The sequence below is a fragment of the Lissotriton vulgaris genome, chromosome 9 (genome assembly GCF_964263255.1).
Source record: "Lissotriton vulgaris chromosome 9, aLisVul1.2, whole genome shotgun sequence".
Classification (NCBI taxonomy): domain Eukaryota; kingdom Metazoa; phylum Chordata; class Amphibia; order Caudata; family Salamandridae; genus Lissotriton; species Lissotriton vulgaris.
Genome location: NC_141697.1, coordinates 713630795 through 713657678, shown reverse-complemented (window position 1 = coordinate 713657678; position 26884 = coordinate 713630795). Strand labels below are relative to the sequence as shown.

Sequence of the window (26884 nt, the reverse complement as noted above, 5' to 3'; positions counted from 1 at the left end):
TCTAGAAAATCTTTAATCACAGAATGTTAGAAAGTGGTTTTCTGGTTGGCTAAGGTGAAACCCATCCAGGCATACTCCACCACTCTAGTCTGTTTACGCTAAAAACATACCTGGTAGCTTGGCGCAGGGCAGGCAGGCTTATCATAAGAGTCAATTTGTAAAGTATTTGTGTAACACACACACAGTAACACAATGAATAAACCACAAAAAGACTCCACACAGTTTTATAAAAATAGCTTATTATATTCTGAACAAAACAAGACCAAATCAATAAAACTACAGTAGATAATTTTCAAGTTGAAAGCGTTTAAAGCGTCACATTAAAGATATCAATTAAACATTAGGGTCAGAAGCACCTATGTTTCTATTAGGTTTGTTATGGTAAACCTCCTAACAATTACCACAGTTCCGTAGTGAATCCACATATGGACTCTACACGCTTGGAGCTGACAAGGTAGTACTCCACAAAGTCCTCGGGCACGTTCCGGTTGTAATGAGGAGCTACAGCTCCGTTACCACGGAAGGCCTAAGCTGGTTCATCATTGTGAGAAGTTGGCCTGATATATGATGCTCACTAGTTCTAGTGATCACCTTGTATCAGTCCAAACAACCCTTATGGTGATTGGTTGTAAGTCAACCTTATAGACCAGCTATCCTAATGGTAGCATGGACAAAGCAGTCTTAGGCTAAACTCGTTTGGCATTTGAAGCCAGCTGTTTTACCACATATAACCCCTTGAATACCAAATGAAAGGACACCACACAGGTTGTTATGAAAATAAACAATATATTTATTACTAACAAAACACCTCTGAACTCTTTATGAGATCAGAGGACTAAGCACATGACAAGACTCTTAAGAATAATACGTTAAGTTGCACAAATTATATTACCATATACTAAGTAAATGGTATAAGGAAATCGATAGAAGGAATGGAGCTGTCCAGAGGCTATAGGATCGCTGGGACTACACTTCCCTAACCTGAGGTAGGGGGCAAGAGGCCCACGGGACGCGTGTGCAGTGTGTGAACTCACACGCGAGATGCGTGACAAAGTCAATGGAAAGTACAAATTACGAAAAGGTAAGTAATAGACAGTTCCGACTAGTTAGGACTAAAACGGCTGGATATCTAGACACTAGGAGAGTCAACCGAAATGCACTCGTTACCTCACCCACAGGCTGCGGGTGCATAGGTGTGAAAGTGTGTCGGGTTTCCGCGTTGAAGTCAATGGAGCCTTGAAGAAAAGATGCTGCAGGCGACCAGGAGGAAGCTGTCCGGAGTGATCCAAGGGTGGATCAAGGAAGATGAAGACCTGAAAGCAGAGGGGACATTGTTCACAGTCACTTGCCAGTGACTGGAGTGGAACCAGGAAGGAACCAGATGCTGTTGTCGCGATCAGGTGAAGAGTGGACGCTTAACTCTGCAGCCACGTGGACCAGGAGGTGTCTTCGATGACCAGGATGGAGGCACCAGCTGTCCCACGCAGGCTCTCGCTGTCGGCGGTGTTGGTTCCGGATTCGGCGTCAACAGGCCTTGGCAAAGGCAACCCACGCGGTGAGTGGAAAAGGCGTCTGGTGCGGACCAGGAGGGTCCGGGGTGCTTCTCCTTTGCAGGGAAGCAAGGGCCAGTCTGGAGCAACCAGACCAGCTGTGTAGATTTCGTGGATCGTCGTCTAGGAGGCCACTAGCCAGCCGGCAGGTGACTAGACAACGCGTCGAGCTGCAATCAAGCAAAAGGGCCCCACGCAGATCTCGTGGATGCTGTAGGGCTGATCTTCTGTGCAGGAGCTGCTCGGCGCTGGGGCTTCTCAATCCCCAAAGCACTTTCTCGAGGATGCCTCTGAAGTCGTGCTGGAAGCGAAGTGCAGTTTCTTCAAGATGGCCGGTCCCATGTGTCTCGTTGCACCCACAGATCTCCGCTGTGCTGCAGATGTAGGTAGAGGTCGGAGAGGTCTGGAAGTCCGGATCTCGTCGGGCTCTGAAGTCTGGTTCCGGGTGGAAGGACGACAAAGTGAACCGCTAGGACGCTTGATGGTGCCTGCTGCTGCAGGGTGGTCACTCCTTGGCCACAAGGGAGATTTCTTCAGTCTTCTGTGGAGCAGAACGTCGAAGTCCAGAGTTTCTTCTTGTAGAGTTTCAAATCAGGATTAATCTAATTTGGAATGGGACCAGCTCCCACCTTTATTCTCCCAAAGGGGGCTGTACTGTGACTAGGTCCCTCCTATGGGTGGGACCAGGAAGGGGGGTGGTTACACCCCCTATCCTTTGTCCGGTTTCGTGCCAGAGCTGGGGCTGGAGTGCCCCAGCAACTGGTTTGAACCGGGGTATGCACAGGGACACCTTGTGTGCCCCAGGCATGTCTCATTCCTTTCAGCCTGTCCTACCTAATACACAAAATCCTGTCTGGGGTGGTGCTAGCACTTCCCAAGGCAGGAAACCCTTTGTCTAGGCCTCCCTCGCTGGAAGGACTCCCAGCAAAAGGAGGTCAGACTTGTCTGTGGTGGCAGCATCCATTTTGTGATGCTGAGGCTCGAGTTAACTTTAACCGGAGTTCACAGTTACATACATCCGCCAGTTCTGGCGACGGGGGTAGCATTCCAATTCGTATGACACCTTACTTGACATGTTTTGATAATGCTATGCCAAAGTTAGAAATAACCGCGAGGATTATAATGCACTTAAGAGTATATGGTATAGCGTTATCATGGAAACAGCTAAAGGACTTGGTTCCGAAAGCTGCAGACAGGCTCAGCTCATGCTACAGCACCATCTCACATAATTCCAAGCACTCTGCCTCCAGGATTGTTAAGGCCTGCCATAGGAGTGACTTATAGGAGGATATGTGTCCATTTTAGGGTTAGATATAGGTATACTATATCTATAGCAAAGGGTGATTACACCACCTTGCCTCAGCTGTGTTACCAGCCAGTTGTGTCTGTTTAGATGGCCAGCCAGGGGTGGCACAATACATGCTGCAGCCCCTGGTAGGCCTTGGGTACACTTATGCCCTGGATACCTATGGTACACTGTACAAGGACTTACAAGAGTGACCCAATACCAATTAGATATGTACCTAAGGTACATGGAGTCCATTTTAACAGAGATAGCAGGAAGCCTGGGGTCCTGGATAGCAGGATCCCAGGCCAACTATGTCGAAAACCAGCAAAACCCTAGGCAAAAAGTTGGGGGCAACCATAGTCCGATATCCACCTTCCTACAATCATGACTGTGCGCTTGCAACCCAGAGCCACCCGAAAACGCACAGTGCGACTTCAGCTGTGCACTGTATCTGTCAGGCAGGCCACTGGGTGGGGGGGAGCCCAAAACCTAGAGGTACAACAGGTAGTTGTGGCGAGACCTTTGGGCCTCTCAAGTGTACCCTGCGATGGGGGCCGCTAATGGGAGCAACTCCATGATGGTGGTTCTTCATGGCATGTGTGCTAAAGTGCTGCTGATATCACGGTTAACTTCGTTTTGCCTCTTTGAGGGGGTGCGAAGTGTGGATGTCTTCAGCGTCGAGCTCCTCCCTTTAGCAAAGCGCTGGGCTGGCTTTCACAGCTCATAGCGCTAAAGTTGCAGGAAGCAAATGCGCTCGGTTTTGAAAAGCACCAGCTGGTGATTAGGCACCCTTCCACAGAGCGGAACGTTTGCCACAAACACAGCTGCTGGACTCACAAGGGAAGAGTCCCAAGGCAGCAGTAACCAGGGGCATTCTTTGATGCCCCTGATATTTCCCACAAACAGGAGGCAAGTCAACACGCTTTTGAAGAACGCATTTGTAAAGGCAGGTAGCAAAGTGGCAGTCCCTCCTAGCAGCAGAGCAGTTCCTTCTGGCAATATGCAGATGTAAAGCCAGCAATGTCTGGGTACAGGTCCAAAAGTGTCATCGGATGGGGTCAGAGCCCCAGTACTTATACCCAGTAATGCCTTTGATGTTGGGGGTGACTCTAAAGATAACTCTCTGAAGTGCCCATAGATCCCAGCCCTGGTTCCAGACTATCAGTGGTGGGTAAATCAGCCCTTTGTGTGAGGCAGGACCTATTCAACCTATTCAAATGTAAGTTCACATCACCTGCCTCCCCAGGAAGACTTATCAGTATGCAGATGAATGCAGATGTATCCCGTCACACACAGCCCTTCCTGTGCTGTGGCTGTCTGGAGAGGATGCACAACATGTAGCTGACCATCCACACCAGACGTGTATTAAGGACAGGCTGTATACCTTTGAATTTTTTGAAAATTACAAAATGGAACTTGTAGTATGTAGGGAATTGTGCTCCTGCTAGGATTTTGCCACAGTATGGGATGTATTTAGGCCAGCTATGGAATGTGGGGTAATGCTTAAGTGAGGTTTTAGAGTGGGATCTGCCTCTTCTCACATAAAAAGCTTACCATCATCTTTGTGTGCAGCATTTTCAACGCATTTTATTGGCAATGAGTATGAACAGGGACCCCAGACATGGGGCAAAGTGTTCCCGGATGCTTGTTTGTACTGTGTCTGCGACTATATGCCACTGCAGCTTTGTGTCCAGCCAGACCACTGAAGTGGTGAATGCTTTGACCAGTCCTGTTTTTGGTGGCTTGGGATGAGAGACATCTTCATTCAGTGTACAGCCTGTAAGATGGGGTGTTTTTCCACCAATAGAAGCCATTGGGGGAATCTGGCACCAGCATGATAGTCGTAGCGGAAGCCTCTGTGTCCATTTATACTTACCTGCAAGACACAGAGGCATCCTGAAGGCTTGTCCATGTGTTACCAGCAGAGTTCCATCTTCTCTAAGAGTGATGCATCGCTTGGGTCATATTTAGATGACCCTGTCGACATTTTGTGTGTAATAATTTACTGCGTATTTACTTAACACGCTCCGCTCACACGGTGCCTCAAGAGGGAGATTAAAACAAGAAACAGAAGAAAAAAAATATATTTCCTTGTTTTCAAGTAAACACAGGGCACAAGTCCTAAATGAGCGCTGATGCTCCACCCACAGAAATACATACTCCTGGAGAGGAGAGCTGTTGGAGCAAAGCGTGCGTCCTGCTGCAGCAGCCGCGATCCTGCGTGCCTCTGCTCGCTCCTGCGGCAGTACTCCATGGGAGTGAACATTTGAAAAAAGGGGGGACATACACCCACCATTAGCCATTGCTGGCTGCAATTTTTTTTAAGGACACAGACAAAAGCCAATTCAAAGCTTGGGAGGAGTCAGACCTCCACAAACTACCTACAACAGATCACCTGACAGCGCAAGAGCTGTATAGGTTCGACGTAAAACAAAGTTCCCCAGAATCGGATGGAACCAATACTTCGGCAATGAGAACCTGATAAGAGGAGCGCACAGGAACAAGCATTGGTAAACGCAGGAAACCAAATGTTACTGCCAATTGAATTGGAGGAAAGGTAAGTGACAAGCACAGGAGCCTATGAAATGCAAGGAAAGTAAGGAGGCAGGATGTAAGCCCCTTTTAGGATTTATATTAAATGCAATAGATATCACAAGCACAGTGCAAGCGAAACCTTAAAAGGGAGGTCATGGAAGAGCTCTTTCAATGTCCATAGATGGTTTCATGGCAGTGAAGTAAGGCTTTAATGAACCTTTTTAGTCGACTAGAAACCAGTGTCAAGAGTTAGTTTGAGATTTGGATTTTTTTAGTTAGATCAAGAATTAATCCAGCTGCAGCATTTTGCTAAATCTGGATTCTGTGTATAGGGTATTTTGGAAGACTCACCAATAGGGCATTGCAATTTTCCAGTCTCAAAAGTATTGCTTGAAACAGATCCGTCCTAGAAGTTGCCAAGAGGAAGGGAATGATGGTTTGCATGATGTGCAGCAAATGGATACAAGTAGAACAACTATTGTTAACATTGTGCAGAAAGGATAGGTCGGAATCCACAAGTGCTCCAGGTTTCCGAGCTTGTTGCACCGGAACCAGGCAGTTTGCCCAACTCTTCCAGCCACCAATCTTGCAGTTCAGTACATTTGGCTGTGAAAAGTACAGTTTCCGTTTTGCAGCCATTAAGAACAAGGGAGTTGATATGCATGCATCAAACAACTTACTACAGCATCTCAGATTGTGCATTTTACCCGTAGGGCTGTGATTTAATTTGACGACGGAGTATCATCTGCGTAAAACGAGTTGTGCTTACAACTGAGCATTGAGAGACTCTCGTCACAATAGGTTTGGGAAAAATTCAAAAATTTCCTACCTCAACAGTTTGCATATGGCCTTGAAATGATGATAATCAAACCAGAACTTTGCAGGATATGCTAACTACCTCAAGTATTTGGATTAAGATTGAGTGGTGGATGGTGTTGAAGACCACTGATAAGTATATTAATATCAGAGCTGCCACTCCATTCTCATCCAAAATTTTCCTAATGACTTCAGTAACTTTAACAAGGATGGTCTCTTTAGATAGCTCTCTTTGAAAAGTCTGAGGAAGTAGCTTGGGTGAGCTTGTGAGAGCTGGGAGTGAGCTGCATTTGCTGTCATGTTTGCCACCAGTAATAGTAAAGAGATAGAATTAAAGTTAGCCAGAGTTTTTGGTTCCAAGTTAGGTTTTAACCAAGGTGGAGACTGAATCTGCTATCTGAAAGAAACAAGTTAGTTACAGATTCCTTACCTTAGAATTACCCCCAGGCTCAGACTGGATCTGGAAAGTTTTTTCGTCAGCAGTACCTCTGCCCATCAGGTGGTGGCGTCGGTCAGCTCCGCGCTCGTCATCGGCGTCATGGTCGCCGGGATGACGTTGCGGCAGCTACTTAGACTCCGCCCACGCACGCTGACGTCAGTTCTTTTTTTTTCCGCGCCAGCCAGCGCAGAACCGCAAAGAACGCTACCTCTGAAATTTTTTTTACTAACTATTTCTTGACTTTTGTCGACGTCTTTTTCGAGTCTTCGACTCCTAAGGTGCACGAGGGATGCCAAGCTACAAGCCCTGCAATTCCTGTCATCGTATGATGTGGGTGACCGATCCACAGTCCGTGTGTCTGTTTTGCCTGGAGCGCGACCTCGACCCCAAGTCGTGCTCCGTATGCCGGTCAATGGCGCCGAAGGCTTTGCGGGAGTGGTCCCGAAATCTGCTTGAGCACTGGCTGTTGGCTCCGCACCGTTCGAGGTTACGGGTGCGAGGGAGTTCGAGGGACTGGTCAAGTAGCCACCACCCTTCCGGTTCCAAGTCTTCGCACACGGGGTCGGGTAAGTAGAATCATAAGAAGAAGTCGAGAAGCATCGTCACTCTTTGACTTCTCCTTGTCGGGCGGCCGTCCCGACGAGGCACGCAGGTGGTACCCCTCCCGCGGCTCCGCGTGCAGAGCCCGAAGATTCGACTTTGGGTTTCCCTCCCATTTCGGGACCTGGAGCGACTACCACCCAGCTTCGTACGTTCTACGAAGCGATGCACACCATCTTTGGGCAGCCTGAGCCGACCGGCACGCCTTCGGGTCCCACGGGCTTGGTTGGGAGGCCTAGGCCTTCTCTGCATGCGGCTTCGGCCCCAGCACTGCAGGCTCCCCTTGGATCCAGGCCTTGTTCCGTGTCAGCGCCGATGGACCTCATAGAAAACGTGACGCCGCGCAAGCGTGCCAAACCCCGTTATTTTTGATAATACTGTTTATTCTATGCTCATACTGCTGCTAACTTTGCGCACTTTGCCCGAATTCTTTTTAATCTTTTGCTGATGTTTTAATCTTTCCTGTGACTGATTTCTGTTTGTGTGGGAATTTAAAGTCTTAAAAATGGGAATCTTGGTCTGGTGAGGGAGGGGGATCGAACCCTGATTTTTGACGCTTCATGACTGACACCGCCATCTTTCCTCCGGACGGTGCGGCCTAGATGTTTTAATGCTGGCCACTAGAAAACGGCACGCCGCGCGAGCCCGTCAGCGTCCCGGAGGGGGCCTGGGCAGGTTATGCTGCCAGTTTTTCTCCTGAGCCACCCAAGGTATTCGTATACGGAAGAGACTGCCTCTTAGATATCGGCAGGAGCGTGGTTTGCAGACCTCACCTTGTTATGCAGGGGAATATTGCTCCCAGAGTTGCAAGGATTGTGGCTGGGTAGCTTGCCGCGTCCTCAGTGAACGCACTGTTAAATCTGACGAGTTTACCCAGCATTCGTTCTAATGTTGCAGGTAACTTCCTCAGGGCTTCCTTACTGAATGCTTTTTCCTTAAAAAAACATGAACTCAAAATCTACGATCTCTTAGCCGACTCCTCCCCAGACCTGCTATTTCTAACAGAAACATGGCTAACGGATGCCTCCAACCCCACTATCGCGAATGCGATTCCCTAGGGCTACCAGATTATGCCGAAGGATTCCCCTACGGGAAGAGGCGAAGGATTAGCCTTAATTTCTAGGAGTTCCCTTTGCTGTGTGCCTTTAGCTATTTCGGACATAGAGGGGGCAGAGAGTTCGGGTTTTCTCCCGACTATCTCCTCCCCCCAATCCATTGCGGGTCTAGTAATCTACCACCCTCCTGGACCGGCAAGGAATTTTTTGGAGTCCATTAGCCACATCATATCCCCCATTGCTGCCAAATATGGTCATTGTTCGATCCTCTGTGATTTCAATATCCACATGGACAAGCTATTGGATCTTGACTCTGAGGCTACGCGGATCCCTTGATATTCTCAACCTGTCTCTGTATGTCTGTTGTCCCACCCATGACTAAGGACACACACTGGATCAGGTTTTTTCTTCTAACCATATTCAAATTGATGCCCCCCTCACTCTAACCTGGTCAGATCATTACCTGGTCGGTTTTAAAATCCGTAGAGAGCCTGCAAGGTCCCAATCACTGGGCAATTCCAGGGTTAGCTATCATTTCAGGCCCTTTCATTTGATTACACCGGAGGCAATACAGTGCGCTAAGAGTCGCCTCCCGATTTCCTTAAGCGACAACCTAGAACACGATGTGCAGTCCCTAGAGGGCTGGTTACAACTCTAGGCCGCCTAACTTGCACCCCCCTCTTTGTGGGCTGCCTAATCCACCAGAGTTTCTGCTCCTTGGTTCACGGAGGCCCTAAGGGCATGTAAGCATCTTGAAAGAGTGACGTAGAAATTACCACTGACAAAGCTATCTATAAACTAGCATTGAAAGAACATTATGAAAAAGTACGTGAGGGAAAGAAACTCTTTGTCAAAAAATTGATTTGGCGGACAACAAAAGTAAAGTACTTTTTAATATTGTGAAAAGTTTCTCCTCCCCTACGACAATTAGCCTACCCTTCACTCCCACGAGCGATTGGACTGGTCGCATGGTTTGTTTTTTCTTCGAAAGAAATTAAAAATATCCAGGACTCCTTTGTAACTCAGTCGTCAGACCTGGAGGCGGATGCTGGACTTCCCTTACGTGTCCCCCCGCACCGATGCCTCCTTTGTGGAGTGTCCTGTAATCACTTCGGAGCAATCTTTAGCGCATATGAAAGCTCTGAAGTCTGGTTCACTATCTGACCCATGCCTAGCTAAAGTATTGTCTTATATAGCGGAAGTGATAAACCTTGTTGTGAACCCTATTTTGAACATCGCCTTGCGGGAAGGGCTCATGCCACAAACGTGGAAACATGTTAAAATTCTTCCGCTGTTAAAGAAACCTACGGCAGACCCTGAGGCTCCTAGTAACTACAGACCCATATCACTCCTGCCTTTTTTCTCCAAGGTTTTGGAGAAATATATAAATGAAGTCACAACGAATTATGTGGAGACAAATTACTTGTTGCGTTCTAGCCAGTCTGGTTACAGAGCCAACTTCAGCACTGAAACAGCCTTGCTTGAAGTTATGGAGACAATTAAAGCCACGCTGGATAGAGGAGCTAATGCGGTCCTTGGTATTACTGGTTCTTTCAGCAGCCTTCGATACCGTGCCCCATAATAGATTACTGCAAAGACTCATGGAGAGCGGTATTGGTGGCACTGTATTGAGTTGGTTTGCAACTTTCCTTGTTAACCTCTCCCAAACTATTTGGTCTCCTCCTTTTGCTGCTGCGATTCCACCTACGAATGTTGGGGTTCCTCAGGGCTCTATATTGAGCCCAACATTGTTTAATTTTTAAATGGCCCCTCTTGCCCTTCTCGCCGAGAAATTTAGGGCCAAAATAGTGTCATATGCTGATGACACCCAGCTGCTGTTTACATGCGAGAAAGGTGTCGAGTACAACGGCAACTTAATAAACACCGGTCTCTCTGAAGTCTTCTCCTGGCTTAGACACAATCAATTAAAGTGTAACTCTGAGAAGTCAGAGATTGTTTTCTTCTGTCCACGTCGTATGAAGCTTGGCATACCTGGTGACCGCAGGACACGGCTTCCCCCGTGCCCCCCCCCCCCCCCCCACCCCCCGTCCTCTAACACTGTGAAAAATCTAGGGGTCAAATTGGATGCGGCCCTCTCTAAGAAGCCCAAGTCCAAATGGTAGCCGGGGTCTGTTTTGGGGTTTTGAGAATGCTGAGGAATTTTCTCCCCCTGCTCTCAGTCCCCTACAGAAAAACTGTGGTCCAGGCCCTGGTGGTGTCAAGACTGGATTATGTTAATTCCCTGTATCTCTGCCTTCCTGAATATCTCTTGGGCAGACTACAGGTGATTCAGAATGTGGCGGCAAGGGCCATTTTTCTGACAGGGACCGGGACTCGCACAACTCAGCTTCTCTCCTTGTTACACTAGCTCCCGGTGCAGAAAATAATACATTTTAATGCCTTGGTCTTGGTCTTTAAAGCATTCAAGATTGGAGCCCCCTACCTTAGGGAAAGATTTCAACCTTATACTCCACAGCGTACTTTGAGATCTTCCCAGCTATTGATCTCGGCTCCGAAGATCCCGCTCTCCAGGGTAGGAGGTAGATCCTTTCAAGCAGTGTCTTCCCGGCTGTGGAATAGCCTGCCCTTCTCCCTCAGACAGATCCCTGACCTCCTTACTGCTAGGAAGAGTCTGAAAACATGGCTCTTTCGGTTGTGAGCTACATAGCAGTGGTATGGCTTTGTTTCAATGTTATGTGGTCTCTGTTATCTCAGCGCCGGGACACTCCTGGTAGTAGCTGTGTGCTTTATACATTTTAGCTAACATAACAACTTTACACCTCCACGGGTACCACTCCCCCTGCCACCACTACCACGACTGACCCGGGTCCCCCCGCCCGGCATCGACCCCGCCGTCCATCCCGATGTGGACCCGGATCTGGCCGGAGAGAGGTTTTTAAACTCCCCTGTTTACTCCTGGGGCCCCTTCTCAACCAGAATGGCACCCAGACGCTGAGGAGGACTAGGAGGGGTCAGGTGACCCTCTAGCTGACCAGGAAAGTCCACAGGACTGGAGAAAGGAACTGGGGTGCCAGTGGTTTGGACACCTCGCCTGACCATGGCATGTTATCTCCTCCTACTGTGGCTACATAGGAGGGAGCGTTGTACGCAGTGGTGTTGCATAGGGCGGCCGAGGCTCTCAACCTCTAGCTTCCTACAGCAGCTGTCTGGACTAACCTCCTGACAGAGGTGATTCAATCGGCTGCAAGCTCTTCTGAGCCCTTGCTTCCATTTAATGAGGCCCTCAATGACATCCTTTTGGTCACTTGGTCCAGGCCCAACACCTGGGCTTCTGTGAACAGGATGATTTCCAGACGCCACCGCCCGGCTCCGGGCGACCTCACTTTCCTTTCCAAACACCTCACCAAGGAGAGCTTAGTGGTCCAAGCCTCCACTTCCAAGAGCGCCTTCCCTACCGCTCCACAGGAAGGTAAATCCAAAAGAAAACGTTCTCTTCCCACAGCTTAGCACTGCGGTCTGTAAACACTGCATATCTCTTGGGCCGTTATTCCCACTCGGTGTGGGATACGGTGACGCAGGTGCTGCCTCAGTGTCCGGAGGATGCCCGGACAGTGCTCTCCCAGGCTGTTGCCGCCGGGAGGGATGCTTCGAAGTTTGCAATACGTTGTGGGCTGAACACCGCCGACTCTCTGGGCAGGACCATTTCAACGTCAGTAGTGCTTCATCGCTACACCTGGATGTGGTCGACTGTTTTTTTCTGGGGATGTCCAGAATACCTTGATGGACATGCCCTTTGATGGCCGTCACCTTTTTGTCGACAAAGCAGACAGTGCTCTGGAGCGTTTCTAAGACTCGCGGACTACGGCCAAGTTCTTGGGCCTCTCTGCTCGCCCTGCGCAGACTGCTTTTTGCTCCTTTCGTGGCTACAGAAGGGGTGTCCCGCCCAGAGCCACAGGCTGCAGCAAATTCCTCAACCTTCGCTCGGCCGGGGACGTGGAAAGAACTGTTGTGGTACCAGGGCCAGCGGCGGGCCAGTCCATCACCCCCCCACCCTCTGCAGCAGCCTCCAAACCCTCCTAGTCTGTCCTTTCAGGCCCATCAAACGCCAGTGGGCGGCAGGCTCCACCATCACCTTCTCCACTGGCGCACCATCACGTCACAGGTGGGTTTTGCCAATAGTCCGAAAGGGCTACTTTCTCCCCTTCGAGATTACCCCTTCAGCCATGCCATCAAGATACCACCGCATGTCTGAGGATCATCTGGCCCTTCTCCTGCAGGAAGTTACTGCTCTCTTGGCAAGGGAGCCATTGAGCGCGTTCCTGTTCTAGAAATAGGTTGTGGTTATGGTTCCCACTATTTTCTGGTCCCCAAGAAGGACAAGGGCCTGCATCCTATCTTGGATCTCAGGAACGTCAACCGCTTCCTCCGGAAGGAGAAGTTCAAAGTGTTGAAACTTGCTCAGGTCTTGTTTGCCCTCGACCCGGAAGACTGGTTGGTAGCGTTGGACTTGCAGGATGCTACTTTTCACATCCCCGGCCCACCGGCATTACCTGCGGTTCACGGTAGGCCACGAGCATTTCCAGTTTACTGTGGTCCCCTTTTGCCTTACCAGCACCCAAGACTACGGCCGACCTCCTGCATTCGCAGAGGTTCTCCATCAATGTGCCGAAGTCACACCTGATTCCCTCTCAGAAGCTCCTGTTCATCGGAGGGGTTCTGGACATGATGTGGTTTCGGCTCTATCCTCCCGAACAAGGAGTCTGGGACATTAGGTCTATTATTCTGATCTTTCAGCCTCTATCCCGGGTTTCGGTCAGGATGACCCTGAGGCTGCTGGGCCTCATGGCCTCCTGCATCCTGCTGGTCAATCATGCCAGATGGCATATGCGGGCTCTGCAGGGACCAAAAGTTCCAGTGGGTGCAGCATCAGGGGAATCTGTCAGATTGTGTCCAGATCTCGGAGGGCACTGCACGACAATTGCAGTGGTGGCTACAAACCAAGATTGGACCAATGGCAAATCCCTCTCCATTCCCCAACCAGAGTTCACAGTGGTGACAGATGCGTCACTCCTGGGATGGGGCGGCCACATGGTAGAGTGGAAGATCCTAGGCCTCTGGTCTCCGGCAGAGTCCAGGCTCCACATCAACCTTCTGGAGCTCCGGGCGATTCGTCTTGCACTGACCTGCCACTTGAAGTTTGACATGTAATCTTGGCAGCCAGGCGTCCCCTCCACTAAATCGGTATACGCCTGTCAGTGGAACAAATTTGTTGCATGGTGCACAGCAAAGACTGTGGATCTTTTCTCTGTCTGATTTCTCTTGTTCCTCCTTTCTGTCTGATTTCTCTTGTTCCTCCTTTCTTTAGCCCAACAGGACTCTGCTCTGGGCACTATCAAGGGCTATATCTCGGCCATTTCTGCCTTCCTTTGGCTTCCATATCAGCCTTCTCTTTTCAAGTCCACAGTTAACCGTTTCTTGAAAGGCATAACTCATCTCTGTCCTCCTATTCCTTTCGTTATGCCTCAGTTAGCCTTGAATCTAGTCTTAACTTATTTAATGTGAGCTCCCTTTAAGCCACTTCATAAATGTCCTTTGAGTCTTTTAACTCTCAAAACTGCATTCCTGGTGGCTATCACTTCTGCCAGGCCAGTGAGTGAGCTCCAGGCTATTTCTTCGAAGCCTACTTTTCTCTCTGTGGATCCGCACAAAGTTGTCCTCAGAACCCATCAATCCTTTCTGCCAAAGGTTGATACTGCCTTTCACATTGGGCAAACCATCATTTTGCCCACCTTCTTTCTGCCTCTGCATCCTTCCAAAGAGGAAGAGAGGCTCCACCGTCTGGACCCAAAATGTGCGCTGTCTTTTTATCTAGACCGCACAAAACAGTTCCGGGTGGATGACCAGCTCTTTGTTGGCTACGTGGGCGCCAAAAAAGGTCGGGCCGTACACAAACTGACGCTCTCTCATGGGTTGTTTTGTTTTGTGTAAGGCCTGTTATTCTCTGGCGAAAAAGGAGCCTCAAGTCGGGTTTCACACCCATTCAGCCAGGGCGACGGCAGCCACTACTGCTTTAGGGCGAGGAGTTCCTCTGAATGATATCTGCCAGGCAGCTATGTGGGCATCGTTGCACACCTTTACGAAACACTACTGCCTGGACAGTAAAGTCCGGAGAGGCTGCTTCGTTGGCTGTTCTGTTCTCCAGGACTTTCTAGTGTAATATTGGTTTGCAGACGCACCACCGGGGTTGGTATTGCTGGGGTATCTTTTCTAAGGTAAGGAATCTATAACTAACGTGTTTCTTTCAGATGAACAAGTTGCTTACCTACAGTAACAATATATCTGTAAGAAACATTAGTTGGTTATAGATTCCTTACCGCCCCACCCATCCTTCCCGTTCTGCACACTGATTTTTAGGGTTAAGGATATCCTTTCAGGGCCCTAGTTTTGTGCACCAATTGTCAGTGTCTTGCATGGCTCTGCGTTTCTGGCGCGGAAAGTCGTGTACAGAACTGTCTTCAGCACGCGAGGGCGGCATCGAAGTAGCTACATCATTCCGGTGCCACAACGCCAATAACGGACGCGGAGCCGACCAACGCTACCTTCCAATGCGCAGAGGTACGGCTGACGAAAAAACTTTCTGAGACCAGTCTTACTCCTAGGGGTAATTCTAAGGTAAGGAATCTATAACAAATTGATGTTTCTTACAGATACATCGTTACCGAAGGTAAATAACTTGTTCCTCAGAACCAACTACTCTCAGCTTAGCAGTTGTACTCTTGGATACCTAGAATTTGGCCACCTCCTTCTTCCAAACAGGACAACGGATCTTCTCAAAGAAGCCAGAAGACAAAGAACATAAGAGTGCTACACTTCCAAGTGGAACAAATGTATCCAGTGGTGCAAGAAACAAGATCTCATATATAAGAAGACGAAGTGCCATGGTCCTAACCAATGCTTTAAAGGGGAAAACATAAGCACAGGTACTCATTAAATTGAGTTAGAGGCAGTGAAAGACATGATCATACAGACCCTTTTTGTGAGTATTTAATTTGCCCTTGCATTGCCCTTGCTATTCGTCTTAAACTTTCCATAAGTACAGACTAACAGTTATATATGCTAATAAAGGGGGGTGTAAAGATCTGCTCGGAACGATCCCCAAATAATAATGGATGGATCTACTAAACCATGAATGCAGCCAAGCCATCAATAGCACTTTTAGAACTTTCGGTCAGTAATCAGTGTACCCAGAGGACAAAAGTGTATCCGGCATCATGAAATAATGAGTTCCATGTCAGTTGTAGGACATACCAAAACATGTGGAAAATATCAGTATAAACAAAACATGTTAACTCTTGCACAAAATGTAGGCCATAAATGAAATGTTAATGTTTCCTTGTTTTGTAATATTTGCAGCTCTTTAATGTCCTACTGTTACTACTTGCTTGCCTTTGGCACAGTCCTCATATAATCAAGAGGGCACACATACACATAGAAACAAGAATTCCACACATTTCTTTTAAAATACCTCCAGAGAGTATCCCGATTCTCTTACTGTCTGGTCTTGCTTTCTCTCTCTCACACACAATAGGGTGGTCTTAATAACTAATCCCCAGTTCTCTGATGGGGGCTTTCCATTGACAATCAGAAGCACTGACTAATCCCACCCATGAGCGGGGACCCTGGAGCACTTTTTCACTATATATCTTGTGTAGTCGTTCGCCTTTCTTCAGGAAGGCCTGCCGTGCAACTTAAGAAAGAAAAAGTGTTTTGCAGCCTATAGGAATAAGCTACAATGGTCCAATCTTTCATCCTTTACAGGAGAATTGTACATAAGTATAATTTCATGATGTTTTTATAAAGTAGCATACATCTCTTTCACAACCCCTTTTTTATAGAGATGGAGAGCAGGACAATGTAGCCCTCTAGGCAGTCATTATGAGTTAAAAATAGAGGCTGTACCTTTAAGAACGCAGGGACCACCAGTATCTAATCATGCTCAGCAGGTGGCAGTTCCTTCAATTATTTTTGAGGCAATGCATGGTAATATTTTGGTATCTTGATTTCCTCTGTCCACTCCACTGGGAATCAGGGAGTATTGCTTATGACTATAATCGAAATTCCCCTACAAGAGAGCAGGAGTTACAGGTAAGAAACTATTCCTTCTCCCGTAGAGGATTTCCATTGTTATTCATAAGCATTAAATAGAGTAGCAAGCCTATCTCTACTAAGAGCGGTGGAAAAGACAGAAGAGCACCTAAGGTAGCCATTAAGCAAATAGTTTTCGGATGGAGGCCAGTCTTACTTGAGCATCCGCTCTAGCATTCAGAGTCTAGGTAATAGTGCTTTGTGAATGTATAAACAGATCTCCACAAGGCTGTTTTGCAAATATCCAGTATGGGGATATTCCTCAATAAAGCAGCAGTAGCCACTTTACTTCTAGTGGAGTGCGCTTTAGGTATAGCTGATAGTGATTTCTTAGCTTTTTAATAGCAAAACTAAAGATACAGTCATTGAGGAAGTAGGGAGCAGTACTGGCTTATCCAGCAAATGTGTTCTATGACATCTGTTTGGCGGCAACATAGTGCTCCATATACACCTCAAAACAACGGAAAAGATGGACTCTGCAAAACAAAATGGTTACTTATCAGTATGAGTCGTTTTGAAGCTATAAGAGTTTTCTGGATGCGCATGTGACCCACCTGTCTCCCCGGAAATGCCAGGGGCAAACAGACAAAGTCAAAAATACAGCAGGGTAAGAGGGAGTTTAAACATCTACAACTCGCTATAAGGGAAGAATGCGACCACGCACAGGAAATTCTGGCGTACATGTCTGACGTCACAGAGGGGGTGCACATACCATATAGAGGCTGCTGATGAAACCCACACATTTTTTTTTTTAAAGAAACAAAAAAGACAGAAGACCATTCTGGATCAAACCACTAGATGGTGGAATAATGCACAACATGTAAATTGCTTCAAGGCACAAAAATACTCCTGCCAGTCATTACCCATTTCATTAAGTATCTTCTATACCGTTCTTTCTGATGGATGTGCAAGCTTCTGCAGATTCTTTGTCCTCTATCTTCCTCTTCACTGAGAGTATGGTTAGTCTTTGGTTGCTTATTTTTCTATTTATTTGATGTTGCCGTACTGCCTCTTTGGCCTCCTCGTTTTGTGTAATAATGTAAGAAAACTAATGACACCATCTCCTCTGGGGCCCTAGTGGAATCTGATTGTATAATGCTTCCTGTGGAGTCTTTAGTATCGCCACCTGTGGCTGGTCTCTCTGCATGCAGAAACCTTTTTGGTGCGTGATAACAGTGCACATAAGGATTCTGAGGGTGAAATCCATCCAAATTGTTGAAGGAAAATGATTTGTTCTTCTCTTTCACATGTAATTCTTTGATGACCAGAGATTGATTTGTCCATTGTTTACTGGTTGTAATGTATGTAAAATTGTCTACCTTCCTTTGTGATTACGCTTTTCACCAGTCCTTCAAAAGAAAGGCTGAACATGCAGTTTGGACTAGTAGTGCAATGAAAGCTACTTTATTAAAAGGCAGGTTTTCATCATTTCTGGTCAAAACACAGTACTAATGGGCCTGTGGGGCTTAAGGATGATATATGCAAAAATTAAAACAGGAAGGAACCTCTTCAGATTTTTTTTTCTTACTTTTTTTCTAGTGCTGGCAGAAGGAGGGTGAAACGAACCAGAAAACCCCTAACCTCTTCATCTTGGAATGGCATTAATGTGGTTGGCAAGGTTTGTTACTGTCTTGGTGCAAAACAACAGTTTTTGAATCCAGTCGTAGGACAGTGGTATTCTTACTTTCTCGCTACTTCCACATTCAAACGCAACAAATCATATTAGAACATTACTCACTCACAAACTTCCTACCCAAAAAGGGCACAATAATAAGACTGACATCTATACAGATCTACTGTTCACAAGATCACACGAGATGGACCATCCCACATAAGTCAAATTCTTCTCTGACTTGCCATATATAGAGCTACACCAATTTTAAACTTTTCACTAATCGCTGGGAAGTAGGCATGTTACAGACCTATGAGATGTGTAAACGGTAACGTTTTCCAGCAGCACCTCTGTAACTTCAAAATCATGCACGCAGAGCAAATAGTTTGAGCTATTTTTAGGTCAATAGTAAACAGTGCTTTAGCTGCCGCTCAGCGACCTGTTCTATAGGCTATCTAGGATTCTAACTCCACCCATTGCTTACCTTTGCTTTTCATTTGTGTATGTCCATGTCCATTAAAAATCCTTGCTTGCTAGTGGTCAGTACTGACTCTTTGTCCCTCCTTTTTCCCTTCCGTTCATCCCACGCAGCAGGACTAAGTTTTGTCTCGTCACGCTATGGTTCTATATCTGTTCTTTGGGGGACTGTTTTTTTCTTGGTCTCCTGCTTTATTACTGTTTGCCTGTGTTCAGCGTTGGTACCATAGCTGCTTAGATTTAACTATAGCATTTCTCCCTCCCACCTCCTCCTAATGCCAGCATTGGGTTAGTGCTGCCTCCTGCTCTTTGCTTTTAGCCTTCTTTCGCAATTTTGGATGTCCGTCAGCAGTTGGGCTTCTTTTGGTTGGATATTCGTTTGATTTTTGGCTTCTTTTCAAGGGGTATTGGGCTTGTTAAATCTTTCAGAGGGTGCCTGTTCCATCCCCAAACTCCTCCCACTACGCAACTTTACCCAGGCCTGCCCCTTGGATTAGGTAGCACCTATACAAGTGACAGTACCTTGCACAGTGCTTGCTTAATGGATTAGTAATCACTGTGCAATTGGAATACAATCCTCGCAGTCGGGTGTTCTGTGCATAATGGACTTAAGAACCAGAAGTCACGTAGTGCCTCATGGTTATGTTCCTCTGATGTTTCAAGTCTTGTGGTTGTTTCCTGGTACTTGTTCAGGTCTGTTTGTGTTCCTGTGTGTGTGCATGTGTAGTGTCTGCTGCCTTTCCGTACCAGGTTCTGTCTGCTTGTGTTTAAAGTTGGTTTGCCCAGGCTTATGTAACGGCACTTCAACACTTGAAGAAATATTGATTAAAGGGAGGTGTTGCTTAGATGAGGTATCCTGGAACACAGTGCTTAACCCCTTCGATGCTGATGACGAGCTGAGCTCGTCATCAGCCACGGGTGACGTGTGCGGATGACGAGCTGAGCTCGTCATGTAACGTGGTTATTAGAAAACAGCCGCACAGCGCAAAAATCACCGCAGCAGCGATGCGGTTAATGTAGTAGAGGCTCCTATTTTGTTAAATACACTTTCTGATTTGCCAAAACAGTTAAGAATATGTATAATTGGACTTGTTGATTAAAATTTTTTTTTTAAACCCGCAGCTGAAAGAACAGGGAGTTTTATACAAATGTGTTAACCAGTCCAGTGTGTTTTACTATTGTTGCATTAATTTAACTTTTCATAGTTTATTAAAACATATGTTTTGAAGTACAGGAATATAAACAAAACGTGACGGAAACTGATAATCTCTACAAAGGAGACTGAACTGGTGTATCATCACTACTTGCATAGATGTAGGAGAGACTGTTCAATATAACCATAAAAGGACCTCATCTTTAACAAGCATTTGCAATGCAATAGGTCTCGCTTTACTGAAAGTTTGAGCTATTGGCGTTGCTAATATTAATGCAATGCCAATAGCTCATACTTTCAGTAATGCGAGAGTTATTGCATTGCAAATGTTTTTTTTTTCTATTTATTTTTCAAGCAATAGGTGCAGGTGCCGCGATTGCTTGAAAAAATAAGTGAATAGAAAAAAAAATGTGCAATGCATTATCTCTTCCAATACTGAAAGTTTGAGCTATTGGCGGTGCATTATTATTAGTAATGCCAATAACTTAAACTTTCAGCAATGCAAGACCTATTGCATTGCAAATGCTTGTTAGCTCTAGCTTTAACATTTTTTCTGACTGAAACTGTTTGAATTCTTTCCTTTTTTAACTTCCTTTTATCATCCGCCTTTGAAAACCATATAGTTTGCAGTTGTTGTTTTTCTCACTCTTGCCCAAAGATTGCTGCATATAATAATCTGATAAAATCTTCTAGCTACATGTTCCTTATTGTACAATATTTCCCTGATGTCAGACTGGATCCGGAAATTCTTGAGTAGAACCTCTGTGCGCCAGTAGGTGGCTCTGGCTGACTCCGCATCGGTACCTATATAGGTGCCATCCCAGTGCCAGTTATTTTCTTTCCGTGGCATAAGCGCAGCACCAGAAGAGCTACCCCAGCCATCGAAAGGGTGCAGACATCAGAAGTAGTCCATGGTTTTTCTTACCGCTTCTTTCTGTTGCCGAAGAAGGATGGAGGGCCCTGCCTTAAACTTCCTAAGAAAAGAGAAATTCGAAATGCTCACATTGGCTCATGTCCTGTCTGTCCTGGCCCCAGAGAGTGGATGGTGTTGCTGGATTTGCAGGACTCATATTTCCATATACCCGTCCTGTAAGCCCACAGACGTTACCTGCTGTTCACGAGGGCCACTAGCACTTTCAGTTCACTGCGCTCCCCTTTGGCCTTACCAGCGCCTCTCTGGTGTTTGCAAAAGTGATGGTGTGGTTGCAGCCCATTTTTTTAGGTCAGGCGTTATAATTGTCACCTACATCGATGTCTGGCTGTTGAAGGCGGACTTTCCTCAGGCAGTAGTCACCCACCTTTAGATTACAGTGGACCCCTGCATTTATAGGGTTCACTATCAAAGGGCCGAAGTCACACCTGACTCCCTCTCAGATGCTCCCTTTCATCTGAGCCATTCTGTACATAGTGCAATTCCAGCGTATCCTCTGGAGTGGTGAATCCAGGATATTCATGCTATGATACCGATGTTTCAGGCTCTATCCTGGACATCCATGAGGCTGACTCTGAGGCTGCTGGGTCATCTGTCCTCCTGCATCCTGTTGCTAAAGCATGCTGGCTTCACATGCAGGCTCTGCAGTGGGACCCGAAGCACCAGGAGGTACTGCAATATGGGAATGTCTCTGTCCTGGTCCAGATATTGTAGGGAACTGTAAAACACCTGCTGTGGTGGCTAACAAACCATGATTACATCAGCAGCAGACTCCTCTCCTTTCCTCACCCAGATCTCACAGTGGTGACAGATGCAGCACTCCTGGGTTGAGACAGCCATTTAGGAGAGGTGGAGATGAGAGGACTTTGGTGTCCGGCTGAGTCTCAGCTGCACATCAGCTTGCTGGAGTTGAGAGAGATTCGTTTGGCATTGAAAGCCTTCCACCCATCCATCAAGGGAAAGCTGCTACCAAACAGGGTGGGTTGGGGTCGAGGACCTCTGCCAGGAGGCTCTGCACCTCTAGCATTGACTGGAACTCCCTCACAGATCACAAATGGCGTTTACATCCGAAGGAGGTGGACGGTCTCTATCATGACTGGGGAAAACCTTGCATAGATCTATTCCCCCACCACCTACAGCACGCAATGGCAGCACTTCTCCTCATTAAAGTTTCTGAAAAACATGTTGATCTTCTTTCTGCACCATTGTCCAAAGTGTTACTGTTTTGTCTCTAGTCTGGCAAGGCTTTGCTCTCAGCACAGTCAATGGCTATCTTTTGGCAATGTCTGCTTTTTTGCAGTTGCCGGATTACCTGTTGTCAATCAATCAATGAATCGATAATTAATTTATTTCGGCCATGAAAGAGCATGATGAAGGATCACCTGTTGTGGGAAGCTTCTTGAAGGGTCTTTAACATAGGTTTCCTGCCAAACTTTCTTTATACCCCAATGGGACCGTATTTTGGTTTTAATGATCTGAACCCTTTTAACTCATGAATTTTTGCCCCCCTCTAAGACTTCTGACGATCAAGATAGTCTACTTGTCGGCCATCACATCGGATTTTTTTGGGGGGGGGGTGGCAGCGAGCTGCAGGCACCTTCTGTTTACCCTCTGTACACCAGCTTCTTCCCAGACAAATTGGTTCTCTGTACCTGTGCCTCTTTTCTGTCGGAGGAGGTAATGTACTGTAATTGCATTTATATAGCACTTAGTACTCCTGATGAGGCAACAAATCGCTTTTTCGACGAGTGGCATGCTACTCTGGAACCCATAAAGGATTAGTATTGAATTAGTATTGTGAAATATGAAAGTAATTTGAGTGGTGGATAGGTTAGTCATCATCATCTAAATTCTTTATTCGATTCAAAGAATCATCAAAGCTTATAAAACAGGTCTTTATACATATTGTAATTTACATTCATCTAAAAATAAGCATAAAAACGTATTCTATTTGCAACGTTCTAAAATGCAAGACATATATACTGTTTATAATTTCTTCTTTTAGTCTTGACCCCTATTTCACTTAATTTGATTAAAAATCTTCCCAATACAGTAAAAAGATAACAATTCAGTTAGCACGAGCGGACCAATTTGGGCTCCACTACTGCTGGGATTTTCAGATAATTCCAGCTACAACCATTAAAAGATTAGAAGTGTATACAGAATTATAAAAAAAACAATTTTCAAACGTTTTACAATTTAAGCCAATTCCTATATCTAATGTGACTGACGGGTAACAAAAATGTACTAACGCCAAATACAAAAAGTTGCCCACTGTCAGCTTTTAAAATTCTAAGGGACTCTAAGTAGCTCCTGATGTTCAAACTTCTGCACAAGGGCTTGATCCACTTACTTCTGGGGCTAGCATATGCTGTGCAAAAGAATAGAGCATGTGCAGTATCCTCATTAGCACCTTATGTTCACAGTGAGCATGTAGGTTCACTGGCCCTCAGATGAACTTTTTCCCATTTAGCTGTAAAAGCATTAACTTGTAATGTCTCATACCTGAATTTCATTTAGAGGGACTTTGCCAGTTGTTGTTCAATCTCATCTAAAAAAAAGTCTCAAAGCTCGGCGTCAATTTAAAAAACAAAAATTGAGTACTCAGTCTCCCCATCTCAGGATTTAAAGTGACTTTGTGCGTTATGAATTTCCAGTATATAGATTTGATCCCTCTCTTTGAATCAGGGGTCAGCAATCTCGGGGGTTGCCCAATATCGGCTTAAACCTAGATCGGAAAGCCATTTGCGGATGTGGGCCAACTAGAGAAGAGTGACAAATACATGCAGATGCAGTAGCTCCCTCAGGGTCTGCCTGTGGATCTCTAATTCCTCCGTTGTCCAAATTCTGATCTAGTTGGCCTATAGCCTCCATACAGCAGGAAATACTATTCTTTTTATCCCAGTATCCTATGTAAGGGGGATCATCGGGGTAATCTTGGGCAAGCATGTCCACATTCTCATGATTTTATTTTCCCTATGATGAGAAGCTGAAAGTTTTCTCCCCCATAGCTCAGATCTGTAGAGTGTAGCTGATTGAGCTCTGGCTTTATAAACTTCTAATTCGGGAGTAATGGCCTTTGATGAGGTAGAGTGTGGTTTCTTTACTACAGGAATAGAGTTCTGCATTAGGATTGTATTTGACTTAGTTATTTGAGACTTCCATGTAAGTTTTGAGTCTAGTGTAATACCTGGATATACAAAATTTGGGACACATTCCAAAAGCTCCCCGTTCAATGTTAATTTTTTCTGAAAGTTTTTATGTGGGTTGATAGCCATGTATTTAGTTTTGTCGGCGTTTATCTCAAGTCTCTTTGTCTTGCAATAATTATCAAGGCTATTGTGAGAAGTTGGCCTAGCATATGATGTTCACTATTCTAGTGGGCACCTTGCACCAGACCAAAGGACCCTTATTGATTGTAGGGTTAAAGTCAACCTTATAGAAATCTATCCTAGTGGCAGCTGTGGAGAGCAGCCTTCATGCTAAGACTTGAGGCGAGTTAAGAAAGTTGTTTTACCAGTCTATAATCTCTTGAATGACCAAATGAAAGTACACCACACAAGGTATATATCAAATATATATGTATTTATTCTAAACACAACCCCTCTGGTCTCTTTATAAGGTCAGTGGTAAAAGTACAATCCAAGGAACTTAATTAGCATACAATAAGTTGCACAGTATAGGTTATACCCTAGGGGCCTCACAAACCATATACTAAAAAAGTGGTATAAGAACCACGTAAGGGTTAGAAGTCGGGCCTAGGGCCTGTAAAACCTCTGGGGCAACCAGGAACCACTCAAGATAGTGACACAGGAGACCCACGAGGGACGAGTGCAGTGTCTAAACACAGCCGCAAATCACCATTGACTTTCTATGAAGAACGAACAAGTTACAATTTTAAAGATTGAGGGCACTTAGAAGTGAACTACGATGGAACCCTTTTAGACTAGAACACTTCGAGAATCAAGACCCATGGGAGCACTGGAGTACTAGTGTTACCTCACCCAGGGAAGCCGGGTGCATAGGTGTCTTTTGTTGTTGGGTTTCGTCGTCTATTCCAATGGAGAGCTGCGACGAAATGCTGCAAGCGACCATAGAAAAAGTGTCCAGGTGGATCCAAGAGTGGATCGGAGATGTGAAGAACCTGAAAGCAGAGGGGACAGAGTCTGGGTCACTAACCAGGGACCAGGATGGTGACAGGAAGATGCCGACGGATGTTGGGCGCTTTCAAGTGAAGTAGGTAAAGCTTGACTCTTCAGCCACGAGGACCAGGAGGCATCAACGACTACCAGGAGCTGGATTCGGGCTATCCCACCAAGGATGTGGGGTAGCTCGGTGAAGAAAGGGGACTCACAGGTCACTCGTGGAGTGCTGGCCTCTGTACTTCGGGAAGTAGGTGCAGTTGCAAAAATCCAGTATGTCCAGGAGTTCCGGTCCCACGTCTCTCGTGTCAGCTACAGGTCTCAGCTCTGCTGGGAACTTGTGTCAGCTTCAGAGTTGTCTGGAAGTCCGTGTCCTGTGTCGCAGATTCTTCGGGATCCAGCGGGAGCCTCGAAAATGCAGACCGGCAAAGATGATTCTTTGGTCTTTGTTTAAACAGGGAGGTCACTCCTTGACCTCAAGGGAGATTCTTCAGTCTTTCAGTCGAAATGAAATGTCGAAGTTCCAAGATTTCTTCTTCAGAGTGTCCTCCAGGGTAATCCAAAGTCCTAGGGACTGGGTTCCCATACTTATAGTAAGTTTAGGGGTTGGGCTATCTCTAAGGTCCCACCTATGGGTGGACCTGGGGCGGGGGTGGTTACAACCCTGCCCCTTTGTCCAGTTTCGCGCCAGAGCTGGGGCTGAGCGCCCAGCAACTGGTTTGAACTGGGAAATGCATGGAGCACCTTGTGTGCCCCAGGCAGTGTCTGAAAAGCATTCACTGAATGCAACCCTCCCTTCCCCAATACACTAAAGCCTGTCTGGGAGGGTGCCAGCACCTCCCTGGACAGGAAATCTATTGTCCAGGCCTCCCCTGCCGGAGTTTCGTCCAGCAGCAGGAGGGCAGACTCGTGTCTGTGGCAGCAGCATCCATTTTGTGATGCTGGGGCTCTGTTTAACTTTAACCGGGTTTTCCAGTGTGTACATGTCTTCTCCCTCTAGAAGGGTGTAATGCTACCCCCGCCACCAGAATTGGCAGGGGGTAGTATTCCAAAGTGTTTGACACCTTACATGACATGTTTTGATAAAGCCAAACCAAAGTTAGCATTAACCACGAGGATTATCCAGTATTATGGGTGTCTTTCATAGATTCACATGACTGAATCATTCCCCGTCGTCGGGATGGGAGTCCCTGGTACATAAATAAATAATGTCCTACAGACGTATAGAGAATAGTAGGCCTAAAGGCCTCACCTTAGCAACATATCCATGTCCTTTTGTAAAAAGGACCAAACTCTAGAGAAGAGCCAATCAGCTGTCACCTCCCTCTAGAACCTTCCTGGCAGGAGCCTCAGTCCCTCAGATTTTCTACTGCACGTTGTGCTAAGGTAGTCTCCCCCTGAGTTCTGCACAGGTTTGTTTCTTCAAAGCTTTTTCTTCAACATTTGGATATTTCTCTCATGTGAAGGCTGTACACTATGGCTGACACTTCTAAGAAAGGTCTCTTTAGAGCATGTGGCTCTTGTGGAAAGAAAAGACTCCACATAGATGACCAACATAAGGACTGCCTGTTGTGAGAAGTTGGCCTGGTATATGATGTTCACTATTCTAGTGAACACCTTGCACCAGTCCAAACAACCCTTATGGTGATGGTTGTAAAGTCAACCTTATAGAACAGCTATCCTAGAGGTATCGTGGACAGAAGTCATTGGCTATAAGACTCTTGAGGGCGTGTAAAGCCAGCTGTTTTACCATATGTAACCCCTTGAATATCAGATGAAAGGACACCACACAGGATATATATAAAATGTATATGTATTGGTATGCACCTGTTACAACGCATTTTTTACAACGCACTACCACTACAACGCAGGCATTACAACGCATACCATTACAACGCATTGCGCTGGGGGGCGCTCTAGGATAAGAGGTAAGTTTAATTTACTATCCAACACCTTCCCTAGGGTCCACGGGGACTGGAGTTAGAATAGTAAATTATACTTACCACTATCCAGCACCCCAAAGCGCTATGCGTTGTAATGGTATGCGTTGTGAATACCGCGTTGTAATGGTATGCGGAGTAAAAGTATGCGTTGTAACGTCATACATCCAGATGTATTTATTTACTAATACACTCCTCTGAACTCTTTATGAGATCAGAGGCAAAAGCACATAACAAGTT

General features: G+C 46.3%; 1 protein-coding gene across 1 annotated transcript in view; it reads left to right on the top strand.

Annotated features, from left to right (window-relative positions):
- The window catches only part of CCDC61 (coiled-coil domain containing 61), a 786500-nt gene that overhangs the window by 571262 nt on the left and 188354 nt on the right, over positions 1–26884 (top strand). The window contains exon 12 of the mRNA XM_086938445.1: positions 17929–18007. Coding sequence (XP_086794571.1) covers positions 17929–18007 — 79 coding nt within the window. The remainder of the gene's footprint in view (positions 1–17928; positions 18008–26884) is intronic.